At 49.4% G+C, this 25,781-nt stretch overlaps 1 protein-coding gene across 1 annotated transcript in view; it reads left to right on the forward strand.

The window, feature by feature from the left end:
• Nucleotides 1-25,781, forward strand: part of Gask1a (golgi associated kinase 1A) — a 27,950-nt gene continuing 2,169 nt past the window's right edge. Inside the window, exons 1-2 of the mRNA XM_031343947.1 lie at nt 1-238; nt 14,170-15,435. Of these exons, the coding sequence (XP_031199807.1) occupies nt 236-238; nt 14,170-15,435 (1,269 nt within the window). The 5' untranslated portion in view covers nt 1-235. The remainder of the gene's footprint in view (nt 239-14,169; nt 15,436-25,781) is intronic.

Here is a 25,781-nt window from a genome sequence, read left to right on the forward strand (position 1 = left end):
TGGGCTGCGCTGCTAGGCTGGGGCTTTGCAAACTCTGGAAAGGTCCAGCGGCTGCTTGTGACAGCAGGACTCTGCAGACTCACACATAGACTCACATGCGGAGCATCCTGTGTTGTGTCCTGCCCCACAGTCTCACAGCGGGAAAGGTGTGGACCTAAGCCTGGAAAGTCTGAGCTCCAGAGATGAGTCTGCCAGTAGGCTGAGCCCCAGGAACCTGCTGGAGTGCCGTGGGGACATGGTAGGAGTTGCTGGACAGGGCGGAGGGTCCAGGTGGGCGCCAGGGCAGGCGGCCTTGAAGTCGTGCATGAGTTGCACACGCGGCATCCCAGACCACAGTTATCCCTCAAGCTTTTTCATGAGGCCACAGTGACTTTCATTTGTGCCCAGAACTGGGGAGTCTTGGTCAAGGGCCCCTCACATGTAGCTGGACAGTTATCTAGGCAAAATCCTTGCAAGAGAGTACAGGATTCCTTTGAGCACCCAAGGCAGACCTGATGGGCGAGAGCCTTTCAAGTTACCTCCTTCCTTCTCAAAGATGTGTACATTTTATGGTGTTCTATGGCTAAGTGGTGTATTGATGCTTTAAAAAAATGCCTTGCATCACCTTTGAGTTAAAGTCCTAGTGCCCCACCTCCTCTACCTGCTTGACAGGGCACTGAGTACAGAGTGGGTTGGGGTGTTGTGAGGAGCGGGGGGAGGGCTGTAGGTCTGAGGAGTCACTGATAAAGTCTAGGACCTGTGGACTTGGTTCTTTTCCAACCTCACAGCACTAAGAGGGGAAAACAAGAATGTGAAAACCTGCCCTTGTGCCATTAACTGATGTAAACCCTTAGGGCAGACTGATGTGCTGTCTGCTTCTGATAGAAAACCTGCAGTCCAGGTACCAGGGTTGCTTTGCAACTCCCCAGGGATCCCTTTCTCTCTGGGTTTTGCCGGGGGTGGGGGGGTGGGGGGGGACAGATGGAAAGTCCCCAAAGATGCTGCTTCATGGGAAGTTGACCCATGGCCCAGGAACTCAGCCGACCTTTGTAAGAAGTAGGTCAATATGTGAGCAGTGCCTGGTGCCAATGTGAGGGCCCTGACCAGTGAGAGTTGGGGGCTCAGCCCTGAGGCCTGGATTTGCTCCTAGCTTCTCTACAGCTCCATGTGAGTAGGAACTCTTACATCTGGAAGGAGGCATGGCTGGAGGTGCAAGGTATGAGCTGAGGTGCTGCTGGATTCCTGGTTTAGGAGCGAGTCTCCATTCAAAATTTATGACCCGTGTACTCTGAGGGGTGTTAGTGGTCTCTGGTCTCAGGCCATTTCTCTTTCCCTTTCCACTATGTACGTTCTGGGAATTGAACTCAGCAAGGTGGTAAATGCCTTTACCCACTCAGCCATCTCAGTGGACAAAATTCTGTAAAATACATTATCCTTCAGAACAAGGCTAAATGATATCTCTCCATTAGTCTTCTGAATTGGCCTTTTACAGTTACTGTTGTAATCATAAAAGCAGACTAGAAACAGTTCTGATAATAAATGAGTGTGTGCTATTCATGTCCCCAGTGCTGTCTCACTTGGGCTTTCTGATGTCAGCGTAGTCACCTAGCTTCCTACCTCCTGACTTGTGAGCCTAGCTAGCTACCCCTGCTAAAGGGTGGTACCACCTGCGGCTGGTGACACCTTTAGTCCACTGCTCTGCCACCGGCCACGGACTTGGGTTTCTCTTAAGTGACCACTGGAAGGGGCTATGTCACACACTGTTTACTTGTGGGTAGTTTCTGTTTGATTTGAAAGGTGTTTGCTTGCAATGGGCAAACATCCTCTTCCAGTACCATCCAGAGAATTCAAATCCCTGAGTCTTGGCTGGGCAGCAGGTTTGTGGCTTTGTGCTTAGGAGCCAAGTTGGGAGGCGATTTTTCCAGAAATGCCATCTGCCAAGAGCTGGATAACAGCTATGGAGGGGTTGGGACCAGGGAGGAGAGAGATGCATCTGTAGATGGCGACTAGAGATGGAGGCATGGAGGTGCACAAGGCTACCTCTGTGGATAGCCTTTCTTGTGAGCTGACCTGGGAGCATGGCAGCCTGAGAGTGTGCCATGAGATGGCTCTCCTCACTGGCAGGGCAGCTGAAAGGTGGTAATCATAGTCAGGTGCTCATCACACGCACAGATTGAGCTTTGTCTTCTGGCTAATGAGACTGTATCAACAGGAGAAGTCTGACTTCTTCCGGCTCCAGTCTTGGCTCTGTCCCACCACTCCATGAGGTGATTTCTCATGCTCTGGGCTGAAGGAAACTTTCGTGTTTTTAGCAAGGAATAAAAAGTTGACTTGGTTCTTAAGAATGCTTGGTGAAACATCTGAAGTAGCACCGTAGCCTCTGTAAGATGAGTTCAGAGAGTGACGATTTCAAAACATACAGAACCCACAGCTCTCTTCATCCTTTCTCTAAAGAAAAGGAAGAGCTCCAGCCTGGAGCTCATAGGAAAACCAGCAGCCAGAGGAAGGAGAGGAGAGAGATAGGGAGGGAAGTGGGGGGTGTCAAGAGTAAGAGGCGTGGTTTCTATGAAGCCCAGAGGTACTGTGCTGTGTCACAAGCCTTGTCAGGGATATGGCAGTGTCTGTGATGGTCTGTATGGAGCGGGGCATGGTGCTAGGCCTGCTGTCCTCTGGTCTGCGCAGTTTCTGGATTTCTCTGTCGGTCTGCCTGGGTTTTCCTTGTAAGATTAAAAATGCTGTTGATTTGTTTTTAATGAATGTAGAGTTGAGGCACAGTTCTGACAAATTGCTCTTTTAAATCTGGTTGCTGCTGCTTCTTCAGGTTTGATTATTGAACATTTCCCTTCGGAGACCTGCAGTAGTTCTTTTTCTCACTGCTGTGACAGAATACCTGATCAAAAGCCAGTTGAAGAAAGAAGCTTTATTGTGGCTCACAGTCCATTAGGGCAGGGAGAGCTTGGTGGCTGGAGCTTCAGGCAGCTGACTTTGAGATGCAGAGGTGCAAGCTGTGCTGCAGGAGCCAGGGTGGGGCTCAGGCTGTGCTGCAGGAGTCAGAGTGGGGCTCAAGCTTTGTGGGGCTCAAGCTGTGCTGCAGGAGCCAGGGTGGGGCTCAGGCTGTGCGAGGCTGTGGTTGGTTGGAATTCTCCCACTCTGGGTCTAGTGGAGCTGAATCTGTGAGCAGTGTGAGAGCTGGAGACTGGGATGGCTGTGCAGGGGCCATGTGGGGCCCATGCTGGGAGGGGGGGAGTTAGGTGGGATACATAGTCTTCTTCCAGGACAGAGTTGCTCTGTTCCCCACACAGAGGCTTGGTGTGTGCTTCCTGGGGACCTGGAGCCTGCTCAGGCACTGGCCACCACAGGGTTTCTTGGTGCGCATCACAGCACTTCCTTTGGCCTCTGTGTAGCAGACTTCCTGCGTGTGTGTGTGTGTGTGTGTGTGTGTGTGTGTGATCCAGTTGGACCTGATGCTCAGCCATCCCATTTCTCCCCAGATCCTACTGCAACTACAAAGACACTATTGTATCCTTTCTTTCAGAAACACAGTTAAAATTATTCCTCTCCCCTGGGAGCAGGTATGGCCTGCCCAGTGCAGTGATACCCTATCTAGTCACTTCCCTGAGAGTCAGGAGAATTTCTTGGCTCCTCTGTCACATTCACTAACCTTGGTAGCAATTGATTTAGACTCTCACAATACCTTCCTTAGACTAGTTTTAAATTACAAAGGACTTAGAAGGTGGGTTCTGATCGAGGCTGTATAGTGAGAATTTTGGTTTCTTTAAAAATTCAGTTATGTTTTTATTTTAATACCAGGTGTGAGATATGGGGATGCTTCAGATTGCCACAGCGGTAACTATGATTTGTCTCATGCTTTGGCAGGGGAGTGGTTCTGCCAGTGGAAGATAATTTACACAGGGAATTCTGGGGACTCTTTGGAGGGTATGTAAGTGCCAGAGACCTGAGAGAGCAGTTAACTGCTATCCCTTTTCCCCTTTCCCCTCTAACCCTCTTTCTCATCTACCTGGTTTTGAGGGGTTGGAAGGGGTTGAGGTAGAGAAGGGTGGTAGATATAAGAACCCGATTAAATAGCTAAAAGTATGGCCACAAGGCTACATTCAAACTTTGACCACTTGAGGCTAGTCTATGTACATTTAATCCCAGTTTTACTTGCTGATCACAGTGTCTACTGGTCGGGTTATGTACACTAAGCTAGAAGCTCCTCTGCACTGTGTGTTGGTAGACAGCCACACCCAGTAATGAGAGTAGAAATGATGTTTCCTAAGATAGCAAAAGAGGCCTGAGTTTGACCTCTGTTGACTGCCATGTAATAAATAGGTCCTTAAGGGCACCAAGTGGGGTAACATCAGGAGTCCTGCTATCCAAGATCCCAGGAAGAAAGAAGGGGATTGGAGTAGAGACAACTGCTTTGATATCAGCCCTGTTGTTTTTCCCCCAAAATGGTAAACTAGAGAGGATGGGCCTAAAGCAATGGAAGAGGGGCACTTAGTTCAAGGATTCTTGACCTGCGGCCCAGGCATAGAATTCAGGGAGCCCTAAGCTTGGTTGAAACACGCTAACACCTTCATTTCGTCAGAATTCTAACTAAATCTCGAGTTCCTTTGATAATGAATGTGGTCACGTGTGGCTTTGTCACCAAGAGAAGTCACTGACATTTTCTGTCAGGAAAGCAGAACCACACAGTGAAGTACTCGTCACAGCTTTGAAAGCCAGCTGCTCCAGGGTGTTCACAGGGCAATAGGGTACATGGTTATTTTTATTAGCACATTTTAAGTAGCCCATTTGACTGCCACCAATGACCCCTGTAACCCTGCATTCTGCATTTGTCTGTTTAAGAATCCCCCATCCATGGCTTCATAGACCAAATGATCTCTGGTATTAGGAAGACTTAGGCTGTTTCTATGTTGTATATGTCATTGAGATCTGCTCACTAGGAGACTCAAAAGCCACTTTGCCTGAAAGAGCTCTTATAATGGCCTCTACTCCTGGACCATTAGATATCTCATGACATGTATTTATCTGGCTGTAGCTCCAGCTTTTGAGAGGTTATCTTAGTCAGAATTTCTATAACATGATGTGGTTAAACACCATGACCAAAACAACCTGAGGAGAAAAGGATTTTTTTAAGCTTACAATTCTGTCACAGTCCATTGATGAGGAAAGTTAGGGTAGGAACCCTAACAGGGCAGAACCTGGAGTCAGGAGCTGATGCAGAGGTAATTCGGGGTACTTCTTATTGGCTTGCTCCTCATGGTTTGCTTAGCCTGCTTTCTTATAGCACCTAGAAAAACCAGCCTGGGGATGACCCCACCCATAATGGGCTGGCCTCTCCCCTGGCCCACCTCAATCACTAATTATGGAAAGCACACCAGGCTCACTCACAGACAAAACTGGTGGGGAGTGTCTTAGTCATTGTCCTATTGCTGTCAGGGGAAATTAAGACCATGGCAACTCTTATAAAAGAAAACATTTAATTGGGGCTTATTTACAGTTTCAGAGGTTAATAGTTGTCAGCATGGTGGTGAGTGTGGTGGAGTGCTGGTGTAGGAGGAGTAGCTGAGAGTTCCACATCCTGATCCTTGGGCAGAGGGAGTGAAAGCTAGAGTTAGAGGAGTGTTAGAAGACTGGGTATGGGTTTTTGAAACCTCAAAGCCCACCCCAGTGACACTCCTCCTTCCAACCAGACCACACCTCCTAATCTTTCTAATCCTTTCAGACAGTTCCACTCCCTGGTGACTAAGCATTCATGTATCTGAGCTGTCTTAGTGAGGGTTTCTATTCCTGTACAAACATCATGACCAAGAAGCAAGTTGAGGAGGAAAGGGTTTATTTAGCTTACTTCCACACTGCTGTTCATCACCAGAGGAAGTCAGGACTGGAACTCAAGCAGGTGAGGAAGCAGGAGCTGACACAGAGGCCATGGAGAGATGTTCCTTACTGGCTTGCTGCTACTGGCTTGCTGCTCCTGGCTTGCTCAGCCTGCTCTCTTATAGAACCCAAGACTTCCAGCCCAGGGATGGCACCACCCACAAGGGGCCCTCCCCCCTTGATCACTAATTGAGAAAATGCCCCACAGCTGGATCTCATGGAGGCACTTCCCCAACTGAAGCTCCCTTCTCTGTGATAACTCCAGCCTGTGTCAAGTTGTCACACAAAACCAGCCAGTACATGAGCCCATGGGGCCATTCTCATTCCAACCACCACAGAGGAACATTTTCTCAGTTGGGGTTCCTTCTTCTCAAATGACTTAAGCAGTGTCTACTTGACATAAAACTAGACAGCACAGAGGTTGAGGAAGAATTATTGTTCTAAGTTCAAGGCCAGTCTTGGTTACATAGTGAGAGCCTGTCTCAAACAAACATTAAAACAAGCAAACAAACAACACAAACATAAATAAAGACCAAAGCAAACAGCAAAAGCAAAAGAATCTCCAACAAGCTTCTACTGTGTGCTGGGCACCACACTGGCTGTGGCCGGACTGTTCCCCTCAGTGGGAAGGACAGACAGATGCCCAGGGCTTTGTTGGATTGCATCATTACAGAATAATGTTATAATTCTGCTAAAGCACTGAGATTTCAAGACTCCTTATTCATTATTTCATTGAGCCCTTAATCCTTTAGATGCATAGGTTATAATTTTTGGACGCATTTTAAAGATCAGGCCTAAAGATAGAGACTTACCAGGCCTGAGTTCTAGCCATGTGAGTCCCTAGCCATACCTCTTAGCTACGTTAGCTACCCCTTTCCCCACAACAATCTCCTCAGACCTCGGTCCAGAAGCATCTCTATTCTTACAGACCTAAACCATGTTTTGAGCTCAGATTACGTATTTCCCTAATTTAACCCTCTCCTGATCTGTGAGCTGCTGTTGGTGACTGTGCAAATGTCTCTTTTGATTGTCCTGACTGAGCCCATTCACTTCTCCACCTTCCACAGAGCTGGCAGGCTAAGCTCCTGCTCTAACTCCAGCTGAACTCAGATGGTGCTCTACGTGCAGCGGGGGGACTTCCTAACTCTCTGGTGGTGCTACAGACACACGGAATGACGTCTGTTCTGTCCCTCCCTGTGGACCTCTGTCTGGTAGGGGCATGGCACCCTTGTGATAGCATAGAGGGAGGCTGTGGCCACCAGCCTTAGGCTTGGAATAAGAAGCAAGATGGCTGCATCAGGGGCTTCCTGTGCTCTTTTAACTTTACCTTTCTCCCTAATTAAACAGTGAAACCCTGGAAGGCAGCAGACTAATGTGTATGATTCCTCCCACAATGCCCACAGCACAGTGCGGTGCAAGTACGGGGACTTGTCAAAATTCCCTTCCTTCCCCTCCCCTCTCCTTCCTTCTCCTCTCCTCTCTCTTGTTTTTCTTTTTGAGATCCAGGCTGGTCCTAGACTCTTCCCTCTGACCTCAACCTCCTGAGTTCTGGGATAACCAGTGTTTTATCTGCCTGGTTAAGACTCTCAGATCTTATATTCAAGTCTCCTGAGTCGACTTTCTGAGATATGAGAATTGTTGTTTCTGTGGCTCTAACACAGGAGCTGCCCATGAGTGGCATATGAGCTCTTAGAATATGGCCAGTGTTCCCAGGAACAAACATGCTGTTGTTACTGAACTCAAATGCAGATAGTCATGCAAGGTCAGTGGTTCTTGTACTCAGGGTAGCCCTGGACTAATAACTGTGCACTGAATGGCTGGTGGGCCAGGCTGCTGGCTTTAGAAAGAGAGTGGGTCTGGAAGAGAGGGCAGGTCTGTGTGTCTTTTGTCTTCTCAAGTTTAAATGACATCTTCTGATTTAAAAAAAAAGTGAGGGAAATGAAATGTCAAAGGCAGATTAGTGCTGGAAGATGATGGCTGTGTGTGTGTGTGTGTACATGCGTGTTTGCTGTGCGTGTGCACATGTGTGCTGTGTGCTGGAAGATGATGGCTGTGTGTGTGTACATGCGTGTTTGCTGTGCGTGTGCACATGTGTGCTGTGTGTGCATATGTATGTGCACATGTGTGTGCATATGTATATGCACATGTGTGTGCTGTGTGCACATGTGTGTGCTATGTGTGTTCACATGTATGTTCACATGTGTGTGCTGTGTGCAAATGTGTGTGCTATGTGTGTTCACATGTGTGTGCACATGTGTGTTTGCTGAGTGTGGACATATGTGTGCTATGTGTATATATTTGTGTGTAGTGTGTGTATGTGTGCATGTGCACACTGTGGGGGTGCTGAGGCAAGCCCAGTTATGGTCAAGAAGAGCCATGTTCCACTCTAGCTGTGAGGATATATGCATTTGCCCTGGGAAGCTGCAAATGTGATTTTTTAAAAAAATAGTATTTTCAACATTGGCTCAGATTTATTTAAAATACTTCAGGCCAAACAAAACACATATTCAGGGCAGAACTGACCTGTGGGTCTTGTTCACATACTTCATCCAGTCCTGTAAGTTCTTACCACCTGCTGGAGGCTGGGGTGGACGTTAGAGACAGAGAAGCTGGATTACCTCCTGTTATCAAGAGTTCCTTCAGAGGAGGGGAGATGTGTGATAGGAAGATGTAGTCAGCCACCTCCATCTCTGAGTCTGGGCCTCTGAGCAGCCAGAGAAGAAGTGTTTAATGGGTGGGGAGCAGCAGACAGAGAGCAAATGTCTTTACTTTTTCAGTGGCAGTTCTCACTCTGCTTGACCTCAGCCCTAGTCCCAGGCATTTGAGAGCAAAATGTGTGGCAGAGGAAATGACAGGTCTCCAACATTCCGTCTCACCTGTGGTGTCCCCACACTGGTGCTCTTGTGAGCTGGAACAAATGATACTACAGTTGAGTCTGTGGGGAGGAGGCTTCTAGGGTCAGCGGGCCAGGGGGCCATCGAGCCCCATGGTACACTCAGGTGTAGCCTGGAGCCTGGCCTCCAGCAGAGTCCCTCCTCTCATGAGCAGGCAGAGGGGTCACATTCCACCAGTGAGGGTGCTGCTGCATGGAGGTTCCTGTAACTGCTGTAGAATCACCATCATGGTCAAAGTCACAAGACCAACAACAGCTGGGGGACTCTGTCTGCTTAATTTAGGTCTCCTATTCCAGCAGTAGCTAGGCCTGACCCCTCTGAGATCAGACCAGATCTGGCAATTGGGAGCATTCATGGTTAGATGACCACAGGTAGATTTGTTTATTTCTGAAATGACCCTCTTAGCTGCTGTTGTCAATATTGGTGATTTTTAGGATTCTCTCAGTAGAAGATCAACTTCATCTGGTCCTGTAGTGGTGTCTCTAGTGCACTGGAGGTGAGTAGGTTATATGAAAGCTAGGGAAGGGGTCTTGTGAAGTCACAGGAAGGGACTGTGTGAAGTCACAGGAAGGGACTGTGTGAAGTCACAGGAAGGGACTGTGTGAGGTCACAGGAAGGGACTTGTGAAGTCACAGGAAGGGACTGTGTGAGGTCACAGGAAGGGACTGTGTGAGGTCACAGGAAGGGACTGTGTGAGGTCACAGGAAGGGACTGTGTGAAGTCACAGGAAGGGACTGTGTGAAGTCACAGGAAGGGACTGTGTGAAATCACAGGAAGGGACTGTGTGAGGTCACAGGAAGGGACTGTGTGAGGTCACAGGAAGGGACTGTGTGAGGTCACAGGAAGGGACTGTGTGAGGTCACAGGAAGGGACTGTGTGAGGTCACAGGAAGCTTGGAGAAGGGGCTGAGAAGAGCACAAGCAGCTACAGGGTAGCATGAAGGCCAGGGAAGAGAACTCTGTGAACTCGGAGCTTCATGAGGTCTTGAATGTGGAGCTGCTTCTGGAACAACCAGGAAATGTAGCACCTGCCTGGCTCCCCTGTTTTTGTTTGCCTGTTTGTTTGAGTGCATAGATAATTAGGAAGTGACTTTTGATGTTGCTTCTCAAATGTGCCCAGGTAGGAAGGAGTCAGATATACTCACATTTCTAATTTGATATTGTTAGTCTTCTGATTATAGAAATTAAGGAAAATCACAGACAAGAGACACAGCAGTTTTTGTTTTGAATGAATATGTAGCTCAAAACATTTTCATTTCCCTTCAGTGATTTTTGCTTTTATGCCCATGGGTGGCCACACACCTTTGGTTTCTTTCGCATCTCCTGTTGCTGATGAGCTGGCCAGTCCTAAACAATTAAGTCTGCATTCAAGAGCTGATGAGCTGGCCAGTCCTAAACAATTAAGTCTGCATTCAGAGCCAGACCATTCCTGAAACCCAACATAACCTCCAAGAGTTCAGGCTGGGGTGCCTTCCCAGGGTATAACACCAGCTTAGTGCCTGGCACTGTCCCTGGGGGGCCTCCCTCTCCTGCTCTGTGAATAAGAAATGCACTAGCCTCTGGCTCCTAACTCCCTGCAGGAGGATCAACAACTTAATATAAATTAGTCCCCCAAATAGCCCCAGGCACACAGGGAACAGCAAGTGAACATTCAGTTTCCATTTCTTAGCTTTTCTTCCTTCAAATCGGCTGAGCCAGAAATTACAGGGGTGAAAGCCCTTTCCTGCCTTGGAGTTGTTGATGTGGAAAGAAAATCATGATTTCCCCAAGGGGCTGAGCACTGGAGCCTGGTCAGCTTGTGGCTTTGGAGACAGACAGCCTGGGACTCTGCCCTCAGTAGAAGGGACAGCTCAGCCTTCTGGTGCCCCACAGATCTAAACAGCAGATGGTCTCCGTGTGCCTGGTGGCTTTGTGGCTGGGACTATCACCTCTGTTCCAGAGGCTAGTGCCCAAACCATATTCCTTGTTCTGTCTTAGAAAAAAAAGGGCGTCAGGGTTCCAACAGTCACAGAAACATGTGACGATGGTGACATGTGGCTTTAATCTGTCTCTGGACATCAGCTCATGCGTTCCTTCTCATCCCAGCCAGATTTTCCTTATGACAGTTATTTAACTAAACCTGAGGAAAGTGACACAGGATCTCAACATTCTAGACTCTGCCAGCCCCAGTCGTGGTCAGTAGTGATAACTCAGGGGTTGGTGGTAGGGGGTGGAGGAGTCAGAAAGGGATGAAGATTAGAGAACAAGGCTTGGCACATCTTTAGAAATGACCCAGAATCAGAGCCAGAGCAGTCATCTACTAAACACACATGCACTTAGACAGGACTCAAAACACTGTCATTGGACACACTCACACACACACACACACACACACACACACACACACATACTCAGACAGGACTCAAAACACTGTCATTGGACACACACACACACATACACACATGCACACACAGTCATACACATACACACTCAGACAGGACTCATAACACTGTCATTGGACACACACACACACACACACACTCAGACAGGACTCATAACACTGTCATTGGACACACACACACATACACACACACACACACACACACAGTCATACACATACACACCCAGACAGGACTCATAACACTGTCATTGGACACACAGTCAGACACACATACATACACACACACTCAGACAGGACTTATAACACATCATTGGACACACAATCACACACACACACTCAGCATAGGACTTATAACACATCATTGGACACACACACAGTCATACACACTCAGCACAGGACGTTCATAGACACACTATCACTTGACTCATAAAAATACATGTACACACACATACATTATCACAAGACACACATACACACACAGGACTTACACACTTAAGGCACACTATGCACACTCACTGTTACATGACACTCACACACACTCAGGCACATGCACACACACACAAAATAAACAAAACATTAAGAACTAAGAAACTAAAACAAAAGGCCTAGCTATGAGGCCACCCCCATCCTGCTCCAGGGACTGCATCTCAATTTTGGCCCTTCTGCATCACGCCCTCTGCATCTCCATTCTGGCCCTTCTGCATCATGCCCTCTGGCTCACTTCCCCACATGCTGTTACCAAGACTAACCCTGTCTTCCTCTCACCTTCAGACAGAACCTCTGCTGATGCTTCAGCCAGGTTGCCTCCTCGATGCCCACGCTTGAAGTTTTAGAATAAAAAAGCCTTTCATGCCCCTGTCTTAGGAATCCCCACTTTTTATTCTGATCTTACAATGTGCCCAGACCTGAGGGGGTGGATTTTAGACCCCAGAAAGAGAGGAGGGCGTCTGGAAAAGGGGGCATGTCACCTTTCTCCTCTCAAGAAGCAAGTTAAGGGAGCGGACGGGGAGTGGAGGGATGTTTGACTCATGGTTTGAGAAGCTCTGGAGGCAGGAGCATGAGGCAGCTGGTCATATTGCATCCACAGTGCGGAAGCTGAGAGAGGACAGGAAGTAAGGGTCAAGCCTCAAGACCCACCTACACCAGTGACCCTCTTCCTCCATCAAGACTTCCTAAAGGCCCCACAGCTTTCTGAATCAGGGCCAGCTGCTGAGGACCAAGTGTTCAAACACAAGTGTGGCACCTAGCACCACAACAGGAGAGAGCAGTGGTAACCCAACGCTCATGAGAAGAGTGCAGTGGGGACCCCAACGCTCATGGGAGGGGTACAGCAGGCCTATTACACAATTCGATTCACTTAGTCCTCACATGGTCCCTCTGGGTGAACAGTGATCCCCTGTTGATCTTCTGAGACAGAGACAGAGGTGTGTGGCTTCCATATTGTTCACAGCTTTGGAAGCTCAGAACCTGGAGGGGATGCCTGGACTGTGAGTTTTCTGCAGCTCAGGGAGGATGTATCTATTGGCCCCCAGTATCTTCCCCAGGAACTGAAAGGCATCCTGGTGAAGGGTAGAGAGCAGGGATTAGAGAGGAGAGCTGTTGCAGAGCCCTTCCTGCTGCAGTGCTCTCAGGGCAGATGTGGGCACTTGGATATTGAGATTTGTCAGCCGAGTGGTTCTGGCAGGCAGGGGAGGTCAGCTCAGGTTCTGCCTGTAGACTCTAGAATATTCTACATTACGATCCTTCCCTTTTCATTCACACTTTGTTATTTAGCTGCATATTTGTCTTTAGAGATTTTTTTAAGTTTGATCAAAGCCACTTTTCTTTCCCAAAGCTTCATGTGTGTGGCCCCGCAGAGGGCATCTGTTCACGGCCACTCTGAGCCTTTCTCTCTGCACATTCGCCAACTCCCCCCAGGTTTCCTGAAGCCAAGGGAGGCTGACAGCAGGATCCACCCCATCTTTCCTGGCCTATCTTAGAAGGCGATTTATTTATCCAAGGGCTGTCCAGCCCTTTGAGAACACAGACTGTGAATTCAACTTCAAATCACATCTTTGTTTTTTCACTTTAGAAGAAGAAAAATCCAAATGAATGTTCCCACAGACACTTTTGCTCTCAGTGTTATCTGAATGTGTCTGTCCCAGCTCATTGGGCCTGATCTCCCCGCTCCTAACTTTAAAAGAAGATTTATATAATTCCAATTTGTCTAGTCGTTCGGATGGCTAAAGGAGTTACCAGGCCATGGAAACAGATAGTGAGATCTTTAGTGTTATTCGTAGGGATTCTCGGGTGTTTCTGCAGGGTTGTGTACACTGAGAGTTCAGTGCACCGTTGTGTGGTACACCTCAGATTAGGGCCATGACTGCCTGCAGGGAGAAGGGGGCATGTTTCCCCACCAATTTTCTTTACTTTTTATTTTTTTAAAGCTCTCTCTGTGTGTCTGTCTGTATCTGTGTTCTATGTGAGTATGAATACCCCATGGAAGCTGAAAAAGATGACCTGATCTCATGCTGCTGGAGTCATAAGCAGCTGTGAGTTGCCCAATGTGGGTGCTGGGAACTGAATTCAGGTCTCCTGGAAGGAGAGAATGTACTTCAATGGCTGGGCCCCTTCCCCTGATTTTCTTAGCATGACTTGGACTTCTTTCTATGGAATACTTTGTTTGTATTTGAAATGGTAATAAAGACCACAGAATTGAAAGGAATGGGGTCAGCATGAGATGGTGGGTGGAGACACATGTGGGTGTGGAGGGATCTATTGAGAGGCATGGCGGTCACAGTTGTATGGTGGCTTATCCAGAGAGGTCAGGTATGTCTATAAGCATCAGTGAAGGCTGGATAAGAAGCAAGCCAAGCTCTGAAGCAGGGGTGGGTGCAGCTGGCTGGGCTGTCATGTTCCCCTGTGAGTGGCAGTTAAGTGTCCTTCTGCTGCTGCTTCCTGTCCCCCCATGCTCTCTCCACTGCCATTGCTGTCCTGTGTTTTGGAGCCGACGATTGTCCCAGGTCTCACACCAGCTTTTTTACCCCATCCTCAGGCATCTTGGCTCTGGAGAAGGCTTTGTGGCAAGAAGCGGTCAGTGATGGCATTCTGCCTCTTGATGATCCTGTCTGCAGTGGCTGTTACTCATTTTCCTCCAGAACATCCAGCTTCCACCCCAGGACTTAGTCCCATGAAGCCTCGGGGGGAAATTGGTGTGTCTGACCCCAGGATTCAGCAGACTTTGAACTCAAGCCAGAGGCAGCTGGTGAGGAACCTGGGCCTCTGGACAGGGCAGGCTTTGCCCAGAAAGTCCATCTTGGTCTGTGCCAAGAAGCAAAGCCACAGAAGGCAAGTAGACAGAAGCAGACACCCACTGAGTGTCAGGAGAAATGTTACTGTGATGGGAGAACCGACTCTCAGTGCCCAGCGTCGTGAACTTCTAATAGAGGAGGAGGTCAGAGATGCAGGAGGCACAGCTCTGGACCAGCCTGGCCATGATGGCTTAGTCCAAGAGACACAGAGCAAGACAGTCACCATGGTTATCTCACTCACACAGAGCAGCCAGGCGTCTTTCCAGGCATGGAGAGATACTGCTGAAGAGAGCTTCAGGTCACAGCCAGCAGAGGATGGAGATCCTTTGCCAGGAGCCAAGAACAGAGTCTTGACTGGTGGGAAGGCTGGGGGGTCCCCCTCAAGGTCAGGGGCTCCATGGTGGCCTGGCTCTGCTGAGGACCTGCAAAAGTCCCCGTGGTGTGGTACTGAGACCCCTGGGCTGGCCAGTACTGCAGCATGGGGGCAGGCTCCACCATGGTTCACAGAACATGATGTACAGACTCTTCGGCTACTGGCCCATGGGGAGGTGGTGGGCAAAGCCAGGGTCCCTGCCCATGGGCAGGTGCTGCAGGTTGGACTATCTGCTGGGGATGCCCTCCAGGACATATCTCCTCTCAGGCTCAGCCAGCTCTGCTCCCATGGTCTCTGTGGCCTGATTAAGAGGCCCAGGGACCTGCATGAAGTCCTATCCTTCCATGTGGACCGTGTGCTGGGACTCCAACGGAGCCTGCCTGCGGTAGCCCGGAGCTTCCACAGTCCCCTTCTGCCCTACCGTTACACAGATGGCAGTGTAAGGCCCCTCATCTGGTGGGCACCGGATGTGCAGCACCTAAGAGACCCAGATGAGGACCAGAACTCTCTGGCCTTGGGCTGGCTGCAGTACCAGGCCTTGCTGGCCCGAGGCTGCAACTGGCCAGGCCAGATCCCGTGCCTGAGCATCCACCATGCCGAGTGGGCACGTCTGGCTCTCTTTGACTTTCTGCTTCAGGTAGGTGTGGTTGGGCAGTGGGGTGGAGTGCGGTGGAGTTAGGGGGTTCCAGGTGAAAGCCAGGATGCCTACGCCAAGATGCCCACTTCCCACAGTGCTAGCCTTTTGACTAAGTAACTGTTATAATTTCCCTGCCTGTTTATCCTGTGGTACCCTAAAAAAGGACTGTCTCACTTGTGGTACCCTAGAGCAGGGATGGTCTATTCTGTGGTACCCTAGAGCAGGGATGGTCTATCCTGTGGTACCCTAGAGCAGGGATGGCCTATCCTGTGGCACCCTAGAGCAGGGCTTCTTAGCCATTTTCCACTGAGGGACAGGATATATGGCTCAGTGGTTAAGAACGTTGGCTACTCTTGCTGAGCACCAGGACCTGATTCCCAGGACTGTTACGGACGCTCACAATCATCTGTAACTCGTCCCAGGGGATCTGATGCCATCTTCTGGCCTCTTCAGGCACCAGAGATGCCCACAGTACACAGACAAACATGCAGGCAAAACATCCAAACAAGAGCAAAAAACGCAACCACTACAAAAAAAACAAAACAAAAAAACCTCCATTTGTGACCCCGTTTTATCCAAGAAATTTATGTGTGATCCTGGGTAAATGGGAATGTAAAATAGGTATATAGATAAAACATTTAAGGATGATAAATTATAAAGACATGTACTCTAAACTATTCTCAGGTATACATAAAATCTCATCATTTATTAAAGATGAAAGCAAATGAGTATATTAATAAGAGGTATACGCTTATTTATTTTTAAATGAAGACTTAGATATTGACTTAGATCTTGATTAGGATTAGGGCATCTTCAACACCTCAGTTTTCATAGTCAATTGATACTTTGATTCTGTAGTCATCAATGCTGAGAACCCAGCCTTGATAAGTAGCATAAAAAGACAGAAGGGGGTTGGGGCGAGAGGGCTCAGTCACCAAGTGTGGGGGATGGGAGAGATGGCTCAGTCATCAGAGTACTTGCCATGCAAGTGTGAGGACTGAACTTGGATTCCCAGCCAAGCAGTGCATGCCTGTTGTCCCAGTCTGTGTGGAACCAGTCAGCCAGGGGAATCAGTGAGCCCCAGGTTTAGTGGGAGTCCATGTCTCAAAATGTAGCCAAGGAAGACATTCAAAGTTGGCCCCTGGCCTCCACACATGTGTGCATTTACACATGCATGCCCTCCTTCATGGTATATGAGAAGCCCCCACATGAACATGTACACACACATGTGTACCACATGCACACGCATGAACACATTAACACACATATACATATACATGCATGCATGCAAGCACACATACACACACAATAAATTAAAATTCTATTTTAATCTCAAGTTCCAAAATCAGGACCCTTCACCCAAATCCCATTGTTAAAATACAAGTTCACCGATGCTTACAGCTTTCTGACGTACTTTTTTATTTTGTGTGCATGTGTGTTTTGCCTGCATAATGTATGTTTACCACATGTGTGTCTGGTAACCATGGAGGCCAGAAGAGGGAGAGCATTGGATCCCTGGGAACTGTAGTCATAGGTGATTGTGAGCTACCATGTTGATGTTGGGAATTGAGGCCCGGTCTCTGCAAGATCAACACGTGACTTTAACTACTGGGTCATCTCTCCAGTCTCATAACTGTTTATAATTTTGTATCTTTGAGCCAACTTGGAGGCAAGAGGACTGCATAATTTAAAATAAGAGACAGAAGAGAAGAGTGGGGCAAGGTCAGAAAGAACAGAATGAAACTGTGAAGGGACGATGCCTGTCAGTCTGAGCACTGAGCATTCACTGTGGCCAACTGAGTTTCTTGCTTCTCTGCCTAGCAGAAGAAAAGCCCAAAGTTGCTGAGTGGAGGGGATGAGGTGGGATCCCAGGTAGAACTGAATAGCAAGGTGAAGATCTAACTGGAGACTCTGGCCACCAACTGTTTAGTTGACCTGCCGAGCACACGTGTGACTGCTCTGGGACTAACTGGAGACTCTGGCCACCAACTGTTTAGTTGGTCTGCCGAGCACACGTGTGACTGCTCTGGGACTAACTGGAGACTCTGGCCACCAACTGTTTAGTTGGCCTGCCGAGCACACGTGTGACTGCTCTGGGCTTGTATGTGTGATGCTGCCTGTAGACAGGGAGCTTGAAGCAGCTGGTCATTCACACCCACAACCAAGAAGCAGAGAGCTAGGAATGCTTTGTAGTGGTTGGCTCGCTTTCTCCATTTTATACATTCTAGAATCCCTGCCCACAATGAAAATGGACCCTCCCCATTGTGATGGGCAATGAATCATGAGCCAGAATAAACCTTTGGTCCCTTAAGTTGCTTTTGTTGGGGTGTCTTATCACAGCTGTGGGGAAACCAAGGCATGCCCCATGAGCCTGAGGGGCTGAAGTATCTTGGGGTCAGATAAAAAATTAACTGCCTACACTTGGTTTCTTGTCCTAATGTCTGTCTCTGGGCCCTGCCTATGTCAGATGGTATCCCAGCCTGAGTGGCTCTTATGTACTAGGCCATATGTGGATGGACTCAACACCTGTATATATGCTATACACTTGATACCATAGTAGGTACCACACTCAACATTAATCAGAAACAGACTCAGCCCCTCTCCATGGCAACCTTACTGTCAGGATATGCCATGTTTATTCACATTCTAACCTTGAGCTGACTGAGGAGACAGTTCAGTTGGTAAAGTGCTTGCTGTGTGAGCATTTCATAAGCCAAGTGTGACTGTGCGTGCCTGGAATTCCAGTGCTGGAGACAAATGTGGCTATGTGTGTCTGGGATTCCAGTGCTGGAGAGGAGGAACATCCTGGGGTCTAATCAGAAAGACTTGGGGTGGGGGAAAGTGAATGAGGAACACATCTGAGGTTGGCTTCTGGCTTCTGTATGCAAGTGCATAGATATGTACAAGCACATGTGTGAACATGTGTGCACATACTTGTGCACACACACAATTAGTTATAAGTGAACAATAAAATTGAGTTATTGAGGTCCAGAGAGATTACGTTCCTAGTTTAAGGTCACAGGCAGGGGACTGAGAGTCTGGCTGGCCTGGCTCCAGGGCTCTCTCCCTTCTCACTGAATCACTATTGAGCTGGTCAGGAGTGGGGGCAGAAGGGGACATTTTCAGGGAGGCTGTGAAGCCTTGAAGCCTAGGGAACAGTCTACTCCAGCCAGATGCCCACAATAGAGCCCCTCTGTTCATCTCTGGGGCTGGAGCTGCCAAATTTTACTGTGGGGAGAGCAGTCTCTGCAGCCAAGGCACACAGGTCAGCTGTGTAGTCAGCACCGGGCTGGGATCATGCCTACCTTTCCCTAGTTCGCTGGACAGCAGTCAAGAAAAGCAGCTGTTTGGCTGACAGTGCCTTCCTAGAAACCTGGAGGCTGCAGAATGTGCGTTTCTGCACGGACGCACAGCTGACCACAAACCCCAGACGCAGCTCACTTAGGATGGTCTACTGTCAGCCTCCCTCACACTCCTGCTAGCAGCCCTGACAACCTGGGGGACCCAGAAGCCAGGAAGAAAGTGCCGGGGACTGACAGCTTTCCGTATTTCCCTGCGCAAGGGCTTTCTCTAACATGTTTCTTAGGGGGTCTATTTCTATTCATTCCAGAAACAGGAAGGGAGGACAGTTCCACTGAAGGCCCCCAAATCTGAGTTTATTGGGGTTGCTCACAGGAACATGGGTGAAGGGTTACCAGAACTTGGATAGCTTCTCACCCTTCACAACTGCTAACCGCTTATAGATCTGGGGGTGGGGTGGGGCTCATATGCCGTGTGTTCCCTACTCCATCTCAGGGGACTGTTAGAGACCCACCTTGTAGGGACTTCTGTGGGTAATTGAGCTGGCAATGACCATGTGACACCTGGGAGACAGCTGCACACTCCAATCTGCCTCCATGTGACACCTGCACACTGCACTCTGCCTCCCAGGCACATGTCACTGTCTGAATTGTGTAGAAGTTAGGTGATCCATGAGCTAAGTTGGCATTTGAAGGAGGCTTATGGCCCTCAAAGCTAGGACCCAGAAGGCCTCAGCTGTCAAGGCTCTGGTCTGAGCACTGTCTCTTCTTGGGGCCAACACAATGGTTCCTGTTGTGTTGTTCGCTTCTGTCACAGCCTGACCAACCCTGCCTCTTCACTGAGGCCGATGCTTTTGTCAGTCCTCATCAGCAGAGTCTGACACCAGGGTCCCAGCAAGACTGATCTGCTTGTAGTAGAGAAGGCAGCCATCCAAGGGTGTGTGGAACCCAAGCCCATGGTGAAGCTTTCAGGAGTGGTGGGAGATAAATGGTGGGTACCAGGCTGGTCTGGGGAGGGCGAGGAGCATGGGGTGCTTGTACTAACACCATCCAGTTGCAATTGTCTGTACTTTGTGTAATCTTCTTGCTGTGTAGAAATCTCTCTTTTCTCTGTGAAAATGATCAAGCTTTGCTTTGGGACTTGTGTGATTTTTTTTTTAAAGGTTCCCCCTTGCTTCGGTTATTTAAAAAGTCCTCTTCTGTTTTCTTATCCATCTTGGATCCATCTGGAAGTATTTTGAGCCTAAATGTCCCAGTGCTGCTTGTTGGAGACACATTTCCTCCATTTGAAATGCTACCTTTCCCAGATAGCCAACCTCTTCGTGCATGTGGCACTGTTTCAGGAGCGTCCTGTTCTGGGTACCAGACTCACCACACCTTCATTACAAGGCTGTGTGCGCGTGTGTGTGTGTGTGTGTGTGTGTGTGCGTGTGTGTGTGTGTGTGTGTGCGAGCATGTGCGTGTGTGTGCATGTGTGTGTGCACGTGTGCGTGTGTGTATGTGTGTGTGTATGTGTGTGTGTGCGCGTGCGTGTGTGTGTGCGTGTGTGTGTGTGTGTATGTGTGTGTGTGCGTGTGTGTGTGTATGTGTGTGTGTGCGAGCATGTGCGTGTGTGTGCATGTGTGTGTATGTGTGTGTGCACGTGTGTGTGTATGTGTGTATGTGTGTGTGTGTGTATGTGTGTGTGTATGTATGTGTGTGTGTGGGTGCATGTGTGTGTGTGTGTGTGTATGTGTGTGTGTGTGTCTTTCTCATTGCTCATTTTCAGAGTTTGCTGGGATAGTGTTTTCATGTAACTTTATAGTTACTGTGTTGCTTCTATTCTTTCGTCCCCAAATCCCTCTGGGAGTTTATTGGAATTAAATTAAATTTTGTGGACTGATGGTAACATTGCACCTCGAAATGTACCATGCTTTAGGCATGGTGGTGGCATACACCTTTAGTCCCAGGACTCAGGAGGCAGAGGCAGGAGGATCTCTGTGAGTCTGGGCCAGCCTGGTTTACATGGTAAATTCCAGGACAGCTGGCTACATGGAGAGAGCGTGACTCAAAACCAAACCAGCCAACTGAAGAAGCCTGTTTCATACGTGCCAGGGACAGGCCCTAGTGCTCCAGCTGCCCGTGTTTCTGGGAAGCACCTGCGTTTCCTTCAATGGGACTGTCCTGGGTGGTTTTATGTCAACTTGACACAAGCTAGAGTCATCTGAAAGAAGGGAGCCTCAACTGAGAAAATGTCTCCACCAGATCTACTTGTCAAGGGTTTTCTTGCTTAGTGGTTGACGGGGAAGGGCCCAGGCCACAGTGAGCTGGATTCTATGAGAAAGAAGGTGGAGCAAGCCAGGAAGCAGCACTCCTCCATGGCCTCTGCATAAGCTCCAGACTCCAGGTTCTTGCCCTGACTTCCCTAAGTGATGGACTGTTAGCTACACGTGTAAGCCAGATAAACCCTTTCCCTCAGTGACCCTAAGCCTTGGTCTTCCTTCATTTTTGTCATTAGTTGTTCCTGGACATTTCATCTCCCTGTGGCCATCAAGGACAGGGCCTGTCCCTCCTGCATCTGTCCCTGTGGCCATCAAGGACAGGGCCTTTCCCTCCTGCTGTCCTTGTGGTCATCAGGTACAGGACCTGTCCTTCCTGCATCTGTCCCTGGTGGCCATCAAGGACAGGACCTGTTCTTCCTGCATCTGTCCCTGGTGGCCATCAAGGACAGGGCCTGTCCCTCCTGCATCTCTCCCTGGTGGCTGCTTACTGGCTGTGGAAGAGCTGTGACTTCTATGTGGCCATCTTGTTACTCTCTAGTACTAACTTCATGTCATTCCCCCACCTGTATGTGCATGGGCAGGTGGACAGGGCATGGATGTGTTGAGGTCTGAGGTTGCCAACTTTTAAGTTGTATTCCTCAGGTGGCAGGTGCCTGTTGAACTTATCAGCCTGGAGTCGGCCACTTAAGCTTTCCTGTCAGGAGTTGACCCTGGAGATCCATTGTCATCCCTTCCCCAGCATTACACAAAGAAGCATGTGCTGAGCACACCCAGTATATTTGTTGGCTTATTTGTTTTAAATTTTGTTTGTGTATGTACACATGCATATGTATACACATGTGCATGTATGTGCTTATGTATACGTGCATGAGGAATTTATTCTCTGGGAGAAAGGTAATGTTCCTATGAAGGAAAGAATGAGTCCCCATCCCTAGCAAACACTGGAACACTTGGGATGCCAAGTAGAAAAGAAATCAAGGAGGGTCCCAGCTGAAGGGTGTGGGCCACAAGAATACCAGACATCTCTTCTGGAATCCATCCGGTTTGGCCCAGAAGCCAGCTGAGTCTAGTCAGAGGAAAAGGGCCACCCACACCCTGTGCTCTCCCCCACACCCCACACCCCGGCCTTCCAACTCTGTCAGATGGGCCTATGGCCTTCCTTGGCCAACTGCAGTGTCTTGTCCCACCCAGATATTCTGCTTGAGACGTGACAGAGCCAGGCCTTCCCTGAAACCAGGTGATGGGCCAGTGACCTCAGGCTTCTTTGGGGACCTTGTGATCTCAGGCGTTCTTGGGGACCCTGTGATCTCAGGCCTCCTTGGGGACCCTGTGACCTCAGGCCTCCTTGGGGACCCTGTGACCTCAGGCCTCCTTGGGGACCCTGTGGTCATCAGGCCTCCTTGGGGACCCTGTGACCTCAGGCCTCCTTGGGGACCCTGTGGTCATTCTTCATGCTCCACTCATTCTGGTGTTTAGAAGACCTCATTAAGTCTCCACTTGTGTCCAATGCATTCTGGGGCCAGGGTTGACTGTTTAAATTACTTACTTGTTTTATTTTAGTCATTTATTTTCCCATCCAAGAATTTACAGCCTGGAATGCCAGAGAATATATGCCTGCCACAAGGCCTATCCTCATGGTCAGAGACAGTCTTTCTGGCTTCAAATCCAGGGATCACCATTCGTTAGCAATGTGGCCTCGCTAGCCAGTCTCCCTCCATGGCTTACTGTCCTCTTCATAATTGGAATGACTGTCCCTCTTGGCTGCCTTGAGGGACCCAGTGTGCTGTGCTGGGTAAAGCTCCCAGCGTGGCACCTACACAGCCCGAGCCTTGCAGGGCCTTCACTAACCGAAAGCTCCAGATTGACTTACAGTTTTCAGCACAGCCTGGCTGGCTCCGTGTGCTGGAACCGCATGGAATCATCATTTCTTTGGGTGACTTCTCATTTTTTCAAAGAGTGGAGGAAGGGCGAAGCCCTGAAGGAATGTGAGCTGCCGCTGGAGCTGATGGGAAAACAAAGCAGACAGCGTGGCAGAATAATCAACCCGGCACCTCTGCGGGCACGCTCTTTCTGCCAGGCATCTAGGTGGGCGTACATTTTAGGAGGCCAGTGTTGCCTGTGTTATGCTGGCTGGCAAATAATTGCTGCATACCGGGAAATCTAGATGGAGAAGCCTGAGACGTGGTCAGGGAGGGCCTGGCAGGAGCAGAGGCCTCTGCTGGCTCCAACTGTGTGTGGAGAGAGAGAGAGCAGAACGAGAGCCAGAGCAGTCACTGTGTTCAGTCTGATAAAGCTGTCAGAGCAATGCAGAGCTAGCAGGCAGGGTTTCAGCTAGCCTGTCCTAGCTTGCTTTCTATTGCTGTGATAAACACCAAGCCCAAAAGCAGCTTGGGAAGGAAAGGGTTTATTCAGTCTTACAGCTGACAGTCCATCATGAAGGAAGTCAGGGCAGGAATTCAAAGCAGGAACCTGAGCAGAAGGACATGGCAGAATGCTGCTTACCAGCTTGCTCCCCATGGCTTCCTCAGCCTTAGTTCCTTCTACAACAGGATCACCTGCCTGAGGGTAGACCCACCCACAGTGGGCGGGACCCTCCCACATCAAGCATTAACGAAGAAAATTCTCCCATAGACTTTCCTACAGGCCAATCTGATAGAGACATTTTCTCAATTGAGGGTCTCTTCCAAAATGACCCTAGTGTGTGTCAGGTTGGCAAGACAACACCACCACCACCCTAACCATCACATATACCACTGCAAATGCTAAGCCTGCCTGTGGTTGTATCACCAAAGTCCTTACTCCACACTGCACTCTGGGCTTCGGGCCTACTGCACTGAGGGAGCTAGGGAAAGCTTGCGCCTCCTGAGGGGAGCCTCTGCTCAGTCTGTCCCTAGACTCTTGCAACCATCTGCCCAAAGCATATGCCTTGCCTTAAATACCCCCTCTGCCTATGTGATTCTCCACGTGGCCACATGGAGTATTGCCACTCCATTTTTAAAAAATTTGAAGTCAACTTGTTTACTCTGGGGTGAGACTCGTGGAGGTCAGAGGGGTTTGAGGTTCGATAAGACTGGACCTAGAAGAGTGTTGTACAGCTGGCAGTGATGGTGAGGGGCCTCTCTCCAGCTGGGGTCTCCTTTGAAGCAGTAGGATTTGTGCCAGCAGTTCAATTGGGAGGTGGTCGGTCCCAGGAGTCTGCTGCATCATGAGGAAGGGAGGCAGAGCAGAAAGAAAAGCCCAGATGTGGTCATGAGGAGGCTCCAGATGGGCAAGTGAGGATCTGTGAGACTACAGAGACCCGTACAGCATCAGCCCCTGATGACGACGATGTCTACATGCCACCTCCCACAGCTCATCGGTTGGACAGTGCCTCTGTGTGAAAGGAGCAGTAATTCTGTATTACTTCCCGTCTGCCAGATGGGTGGGCAAGGCCCACTCAGGGGCGAGAAGGCTCCTCTGAACTTGGGGATAGGATGACAGGGACCTTTACAGGTGAACCCAGGCTCATAGGCTGGACATCAAATATGCCTATTAAGCCTGAGCACCTAAGCCACTTGGACCTGGAAGGGAAAAAGCTTAGGGACACAGCACTGAGGGTCCAACTCCAAAGAACAAGGCTCTGCTTGACTCAGAAAGGAAGGGGAGAAACTTCAGAGAAAGGGTGAAGCTGCAGGATTTCGAGAATCAGGGCAGGAGGGAGCGTGGGTCCTGTGTCCATCTGCACTCTGTGACTGACAGTCTCAGAAACCTGCTGGTAAGGCTAGCAGACATGATTCAGTGGGAAGGGGGCTCCCGGGCAGGACATCTGGGTGCATCTGATCAGTGTGCTAGCCCAAATAGCCCACACCCTCTCTGGGATACTGCCCTGCCTCCTGGAAGAGCAGCAAGGGTGAGTCACTCTCAGGGATCAAGGAATCCCCATCATGCTCTTCATGGATCGCTTGCTTGGCTCATCATGCTCATCACAGATTGCTTGCTTTGGTCTTAGTCTTGTTAGTTAAGGCTGATGGAAAGGGTTCCAGAGAATTGAGGTCCATCATCTCTGTGACTGTGGAGGCTGCACCAAGCATGGGTGGTGACCACATGGTCCACGCCAGTCATCAGCTGCTGCTCAGCCAGCCGGGGCTATAAACCCAATTCAGTTTTTGTGGGCACCACCATCTTCCTTCCCTTTTCCACACACATTCCCCCATTGTCCACAAACAGGGACCCAACCTAGGCTTCTACAACTTCATCAACTTCAAATCCAGTGGTGTGCATTTTCCTTTATGACCCTGGATGTGTCTGAGCTCAGGGTGATGTACTTCCTGCCTTGTAGGTCCTCAGCGAGGAGGGAACAAGTTAGAGGTGGCAGTGATGGCAGTGATGGCCATCGGAGTGACATTCCTTCATACACCAGTAGCTCTGCATTACCAACCTGCTGTCCATCAATTCGGTCAGACACCACCTAGGGTCCTGGAGTCCTGGCTCTGGCAGCCTTCATGGGCTAAGCTTGGCGACCCTTCCTACCATGCCAACTTAAGAGATGAGTTGTGGCAGTAAGCAGAGAGGAGCAGATACAGGTGTCCTTTGACCCCAAGTTCATCTTCAGGGCACTGACAGAGCATTAGGCTTAACCAGGGAAATAATTAGACAGATGCCCCCTTTTAGCTGGAGGCCAGCACAGAGCTGACTGGCACAGACAGCCCCTAAAGACTGTTCTAGAGCCAGGCAGTAGTGGCACACACCTTTAATCCCAGCACTTGGGAGGCAGAGGCCAGTCTGGTCTACAGAGTGAGTTCCAGGA

Source organism: Mastomys coucha, unplaced genomic scaffold (genome assembly GCF_008632895.1).
Source record: "Mastomys coucha isolate ucsf_1 unplaced genomic scaffold, UCSF_Mcou_1 pScaffold23, whole genome shotgun sequence".
Taxonomy (NCBI): domain Eukaryota; kingdom Metazoa; phylum Chordata; class Mammalia; order Rodentia; family Muridae; genus Mastomys; species Mastomys coucha.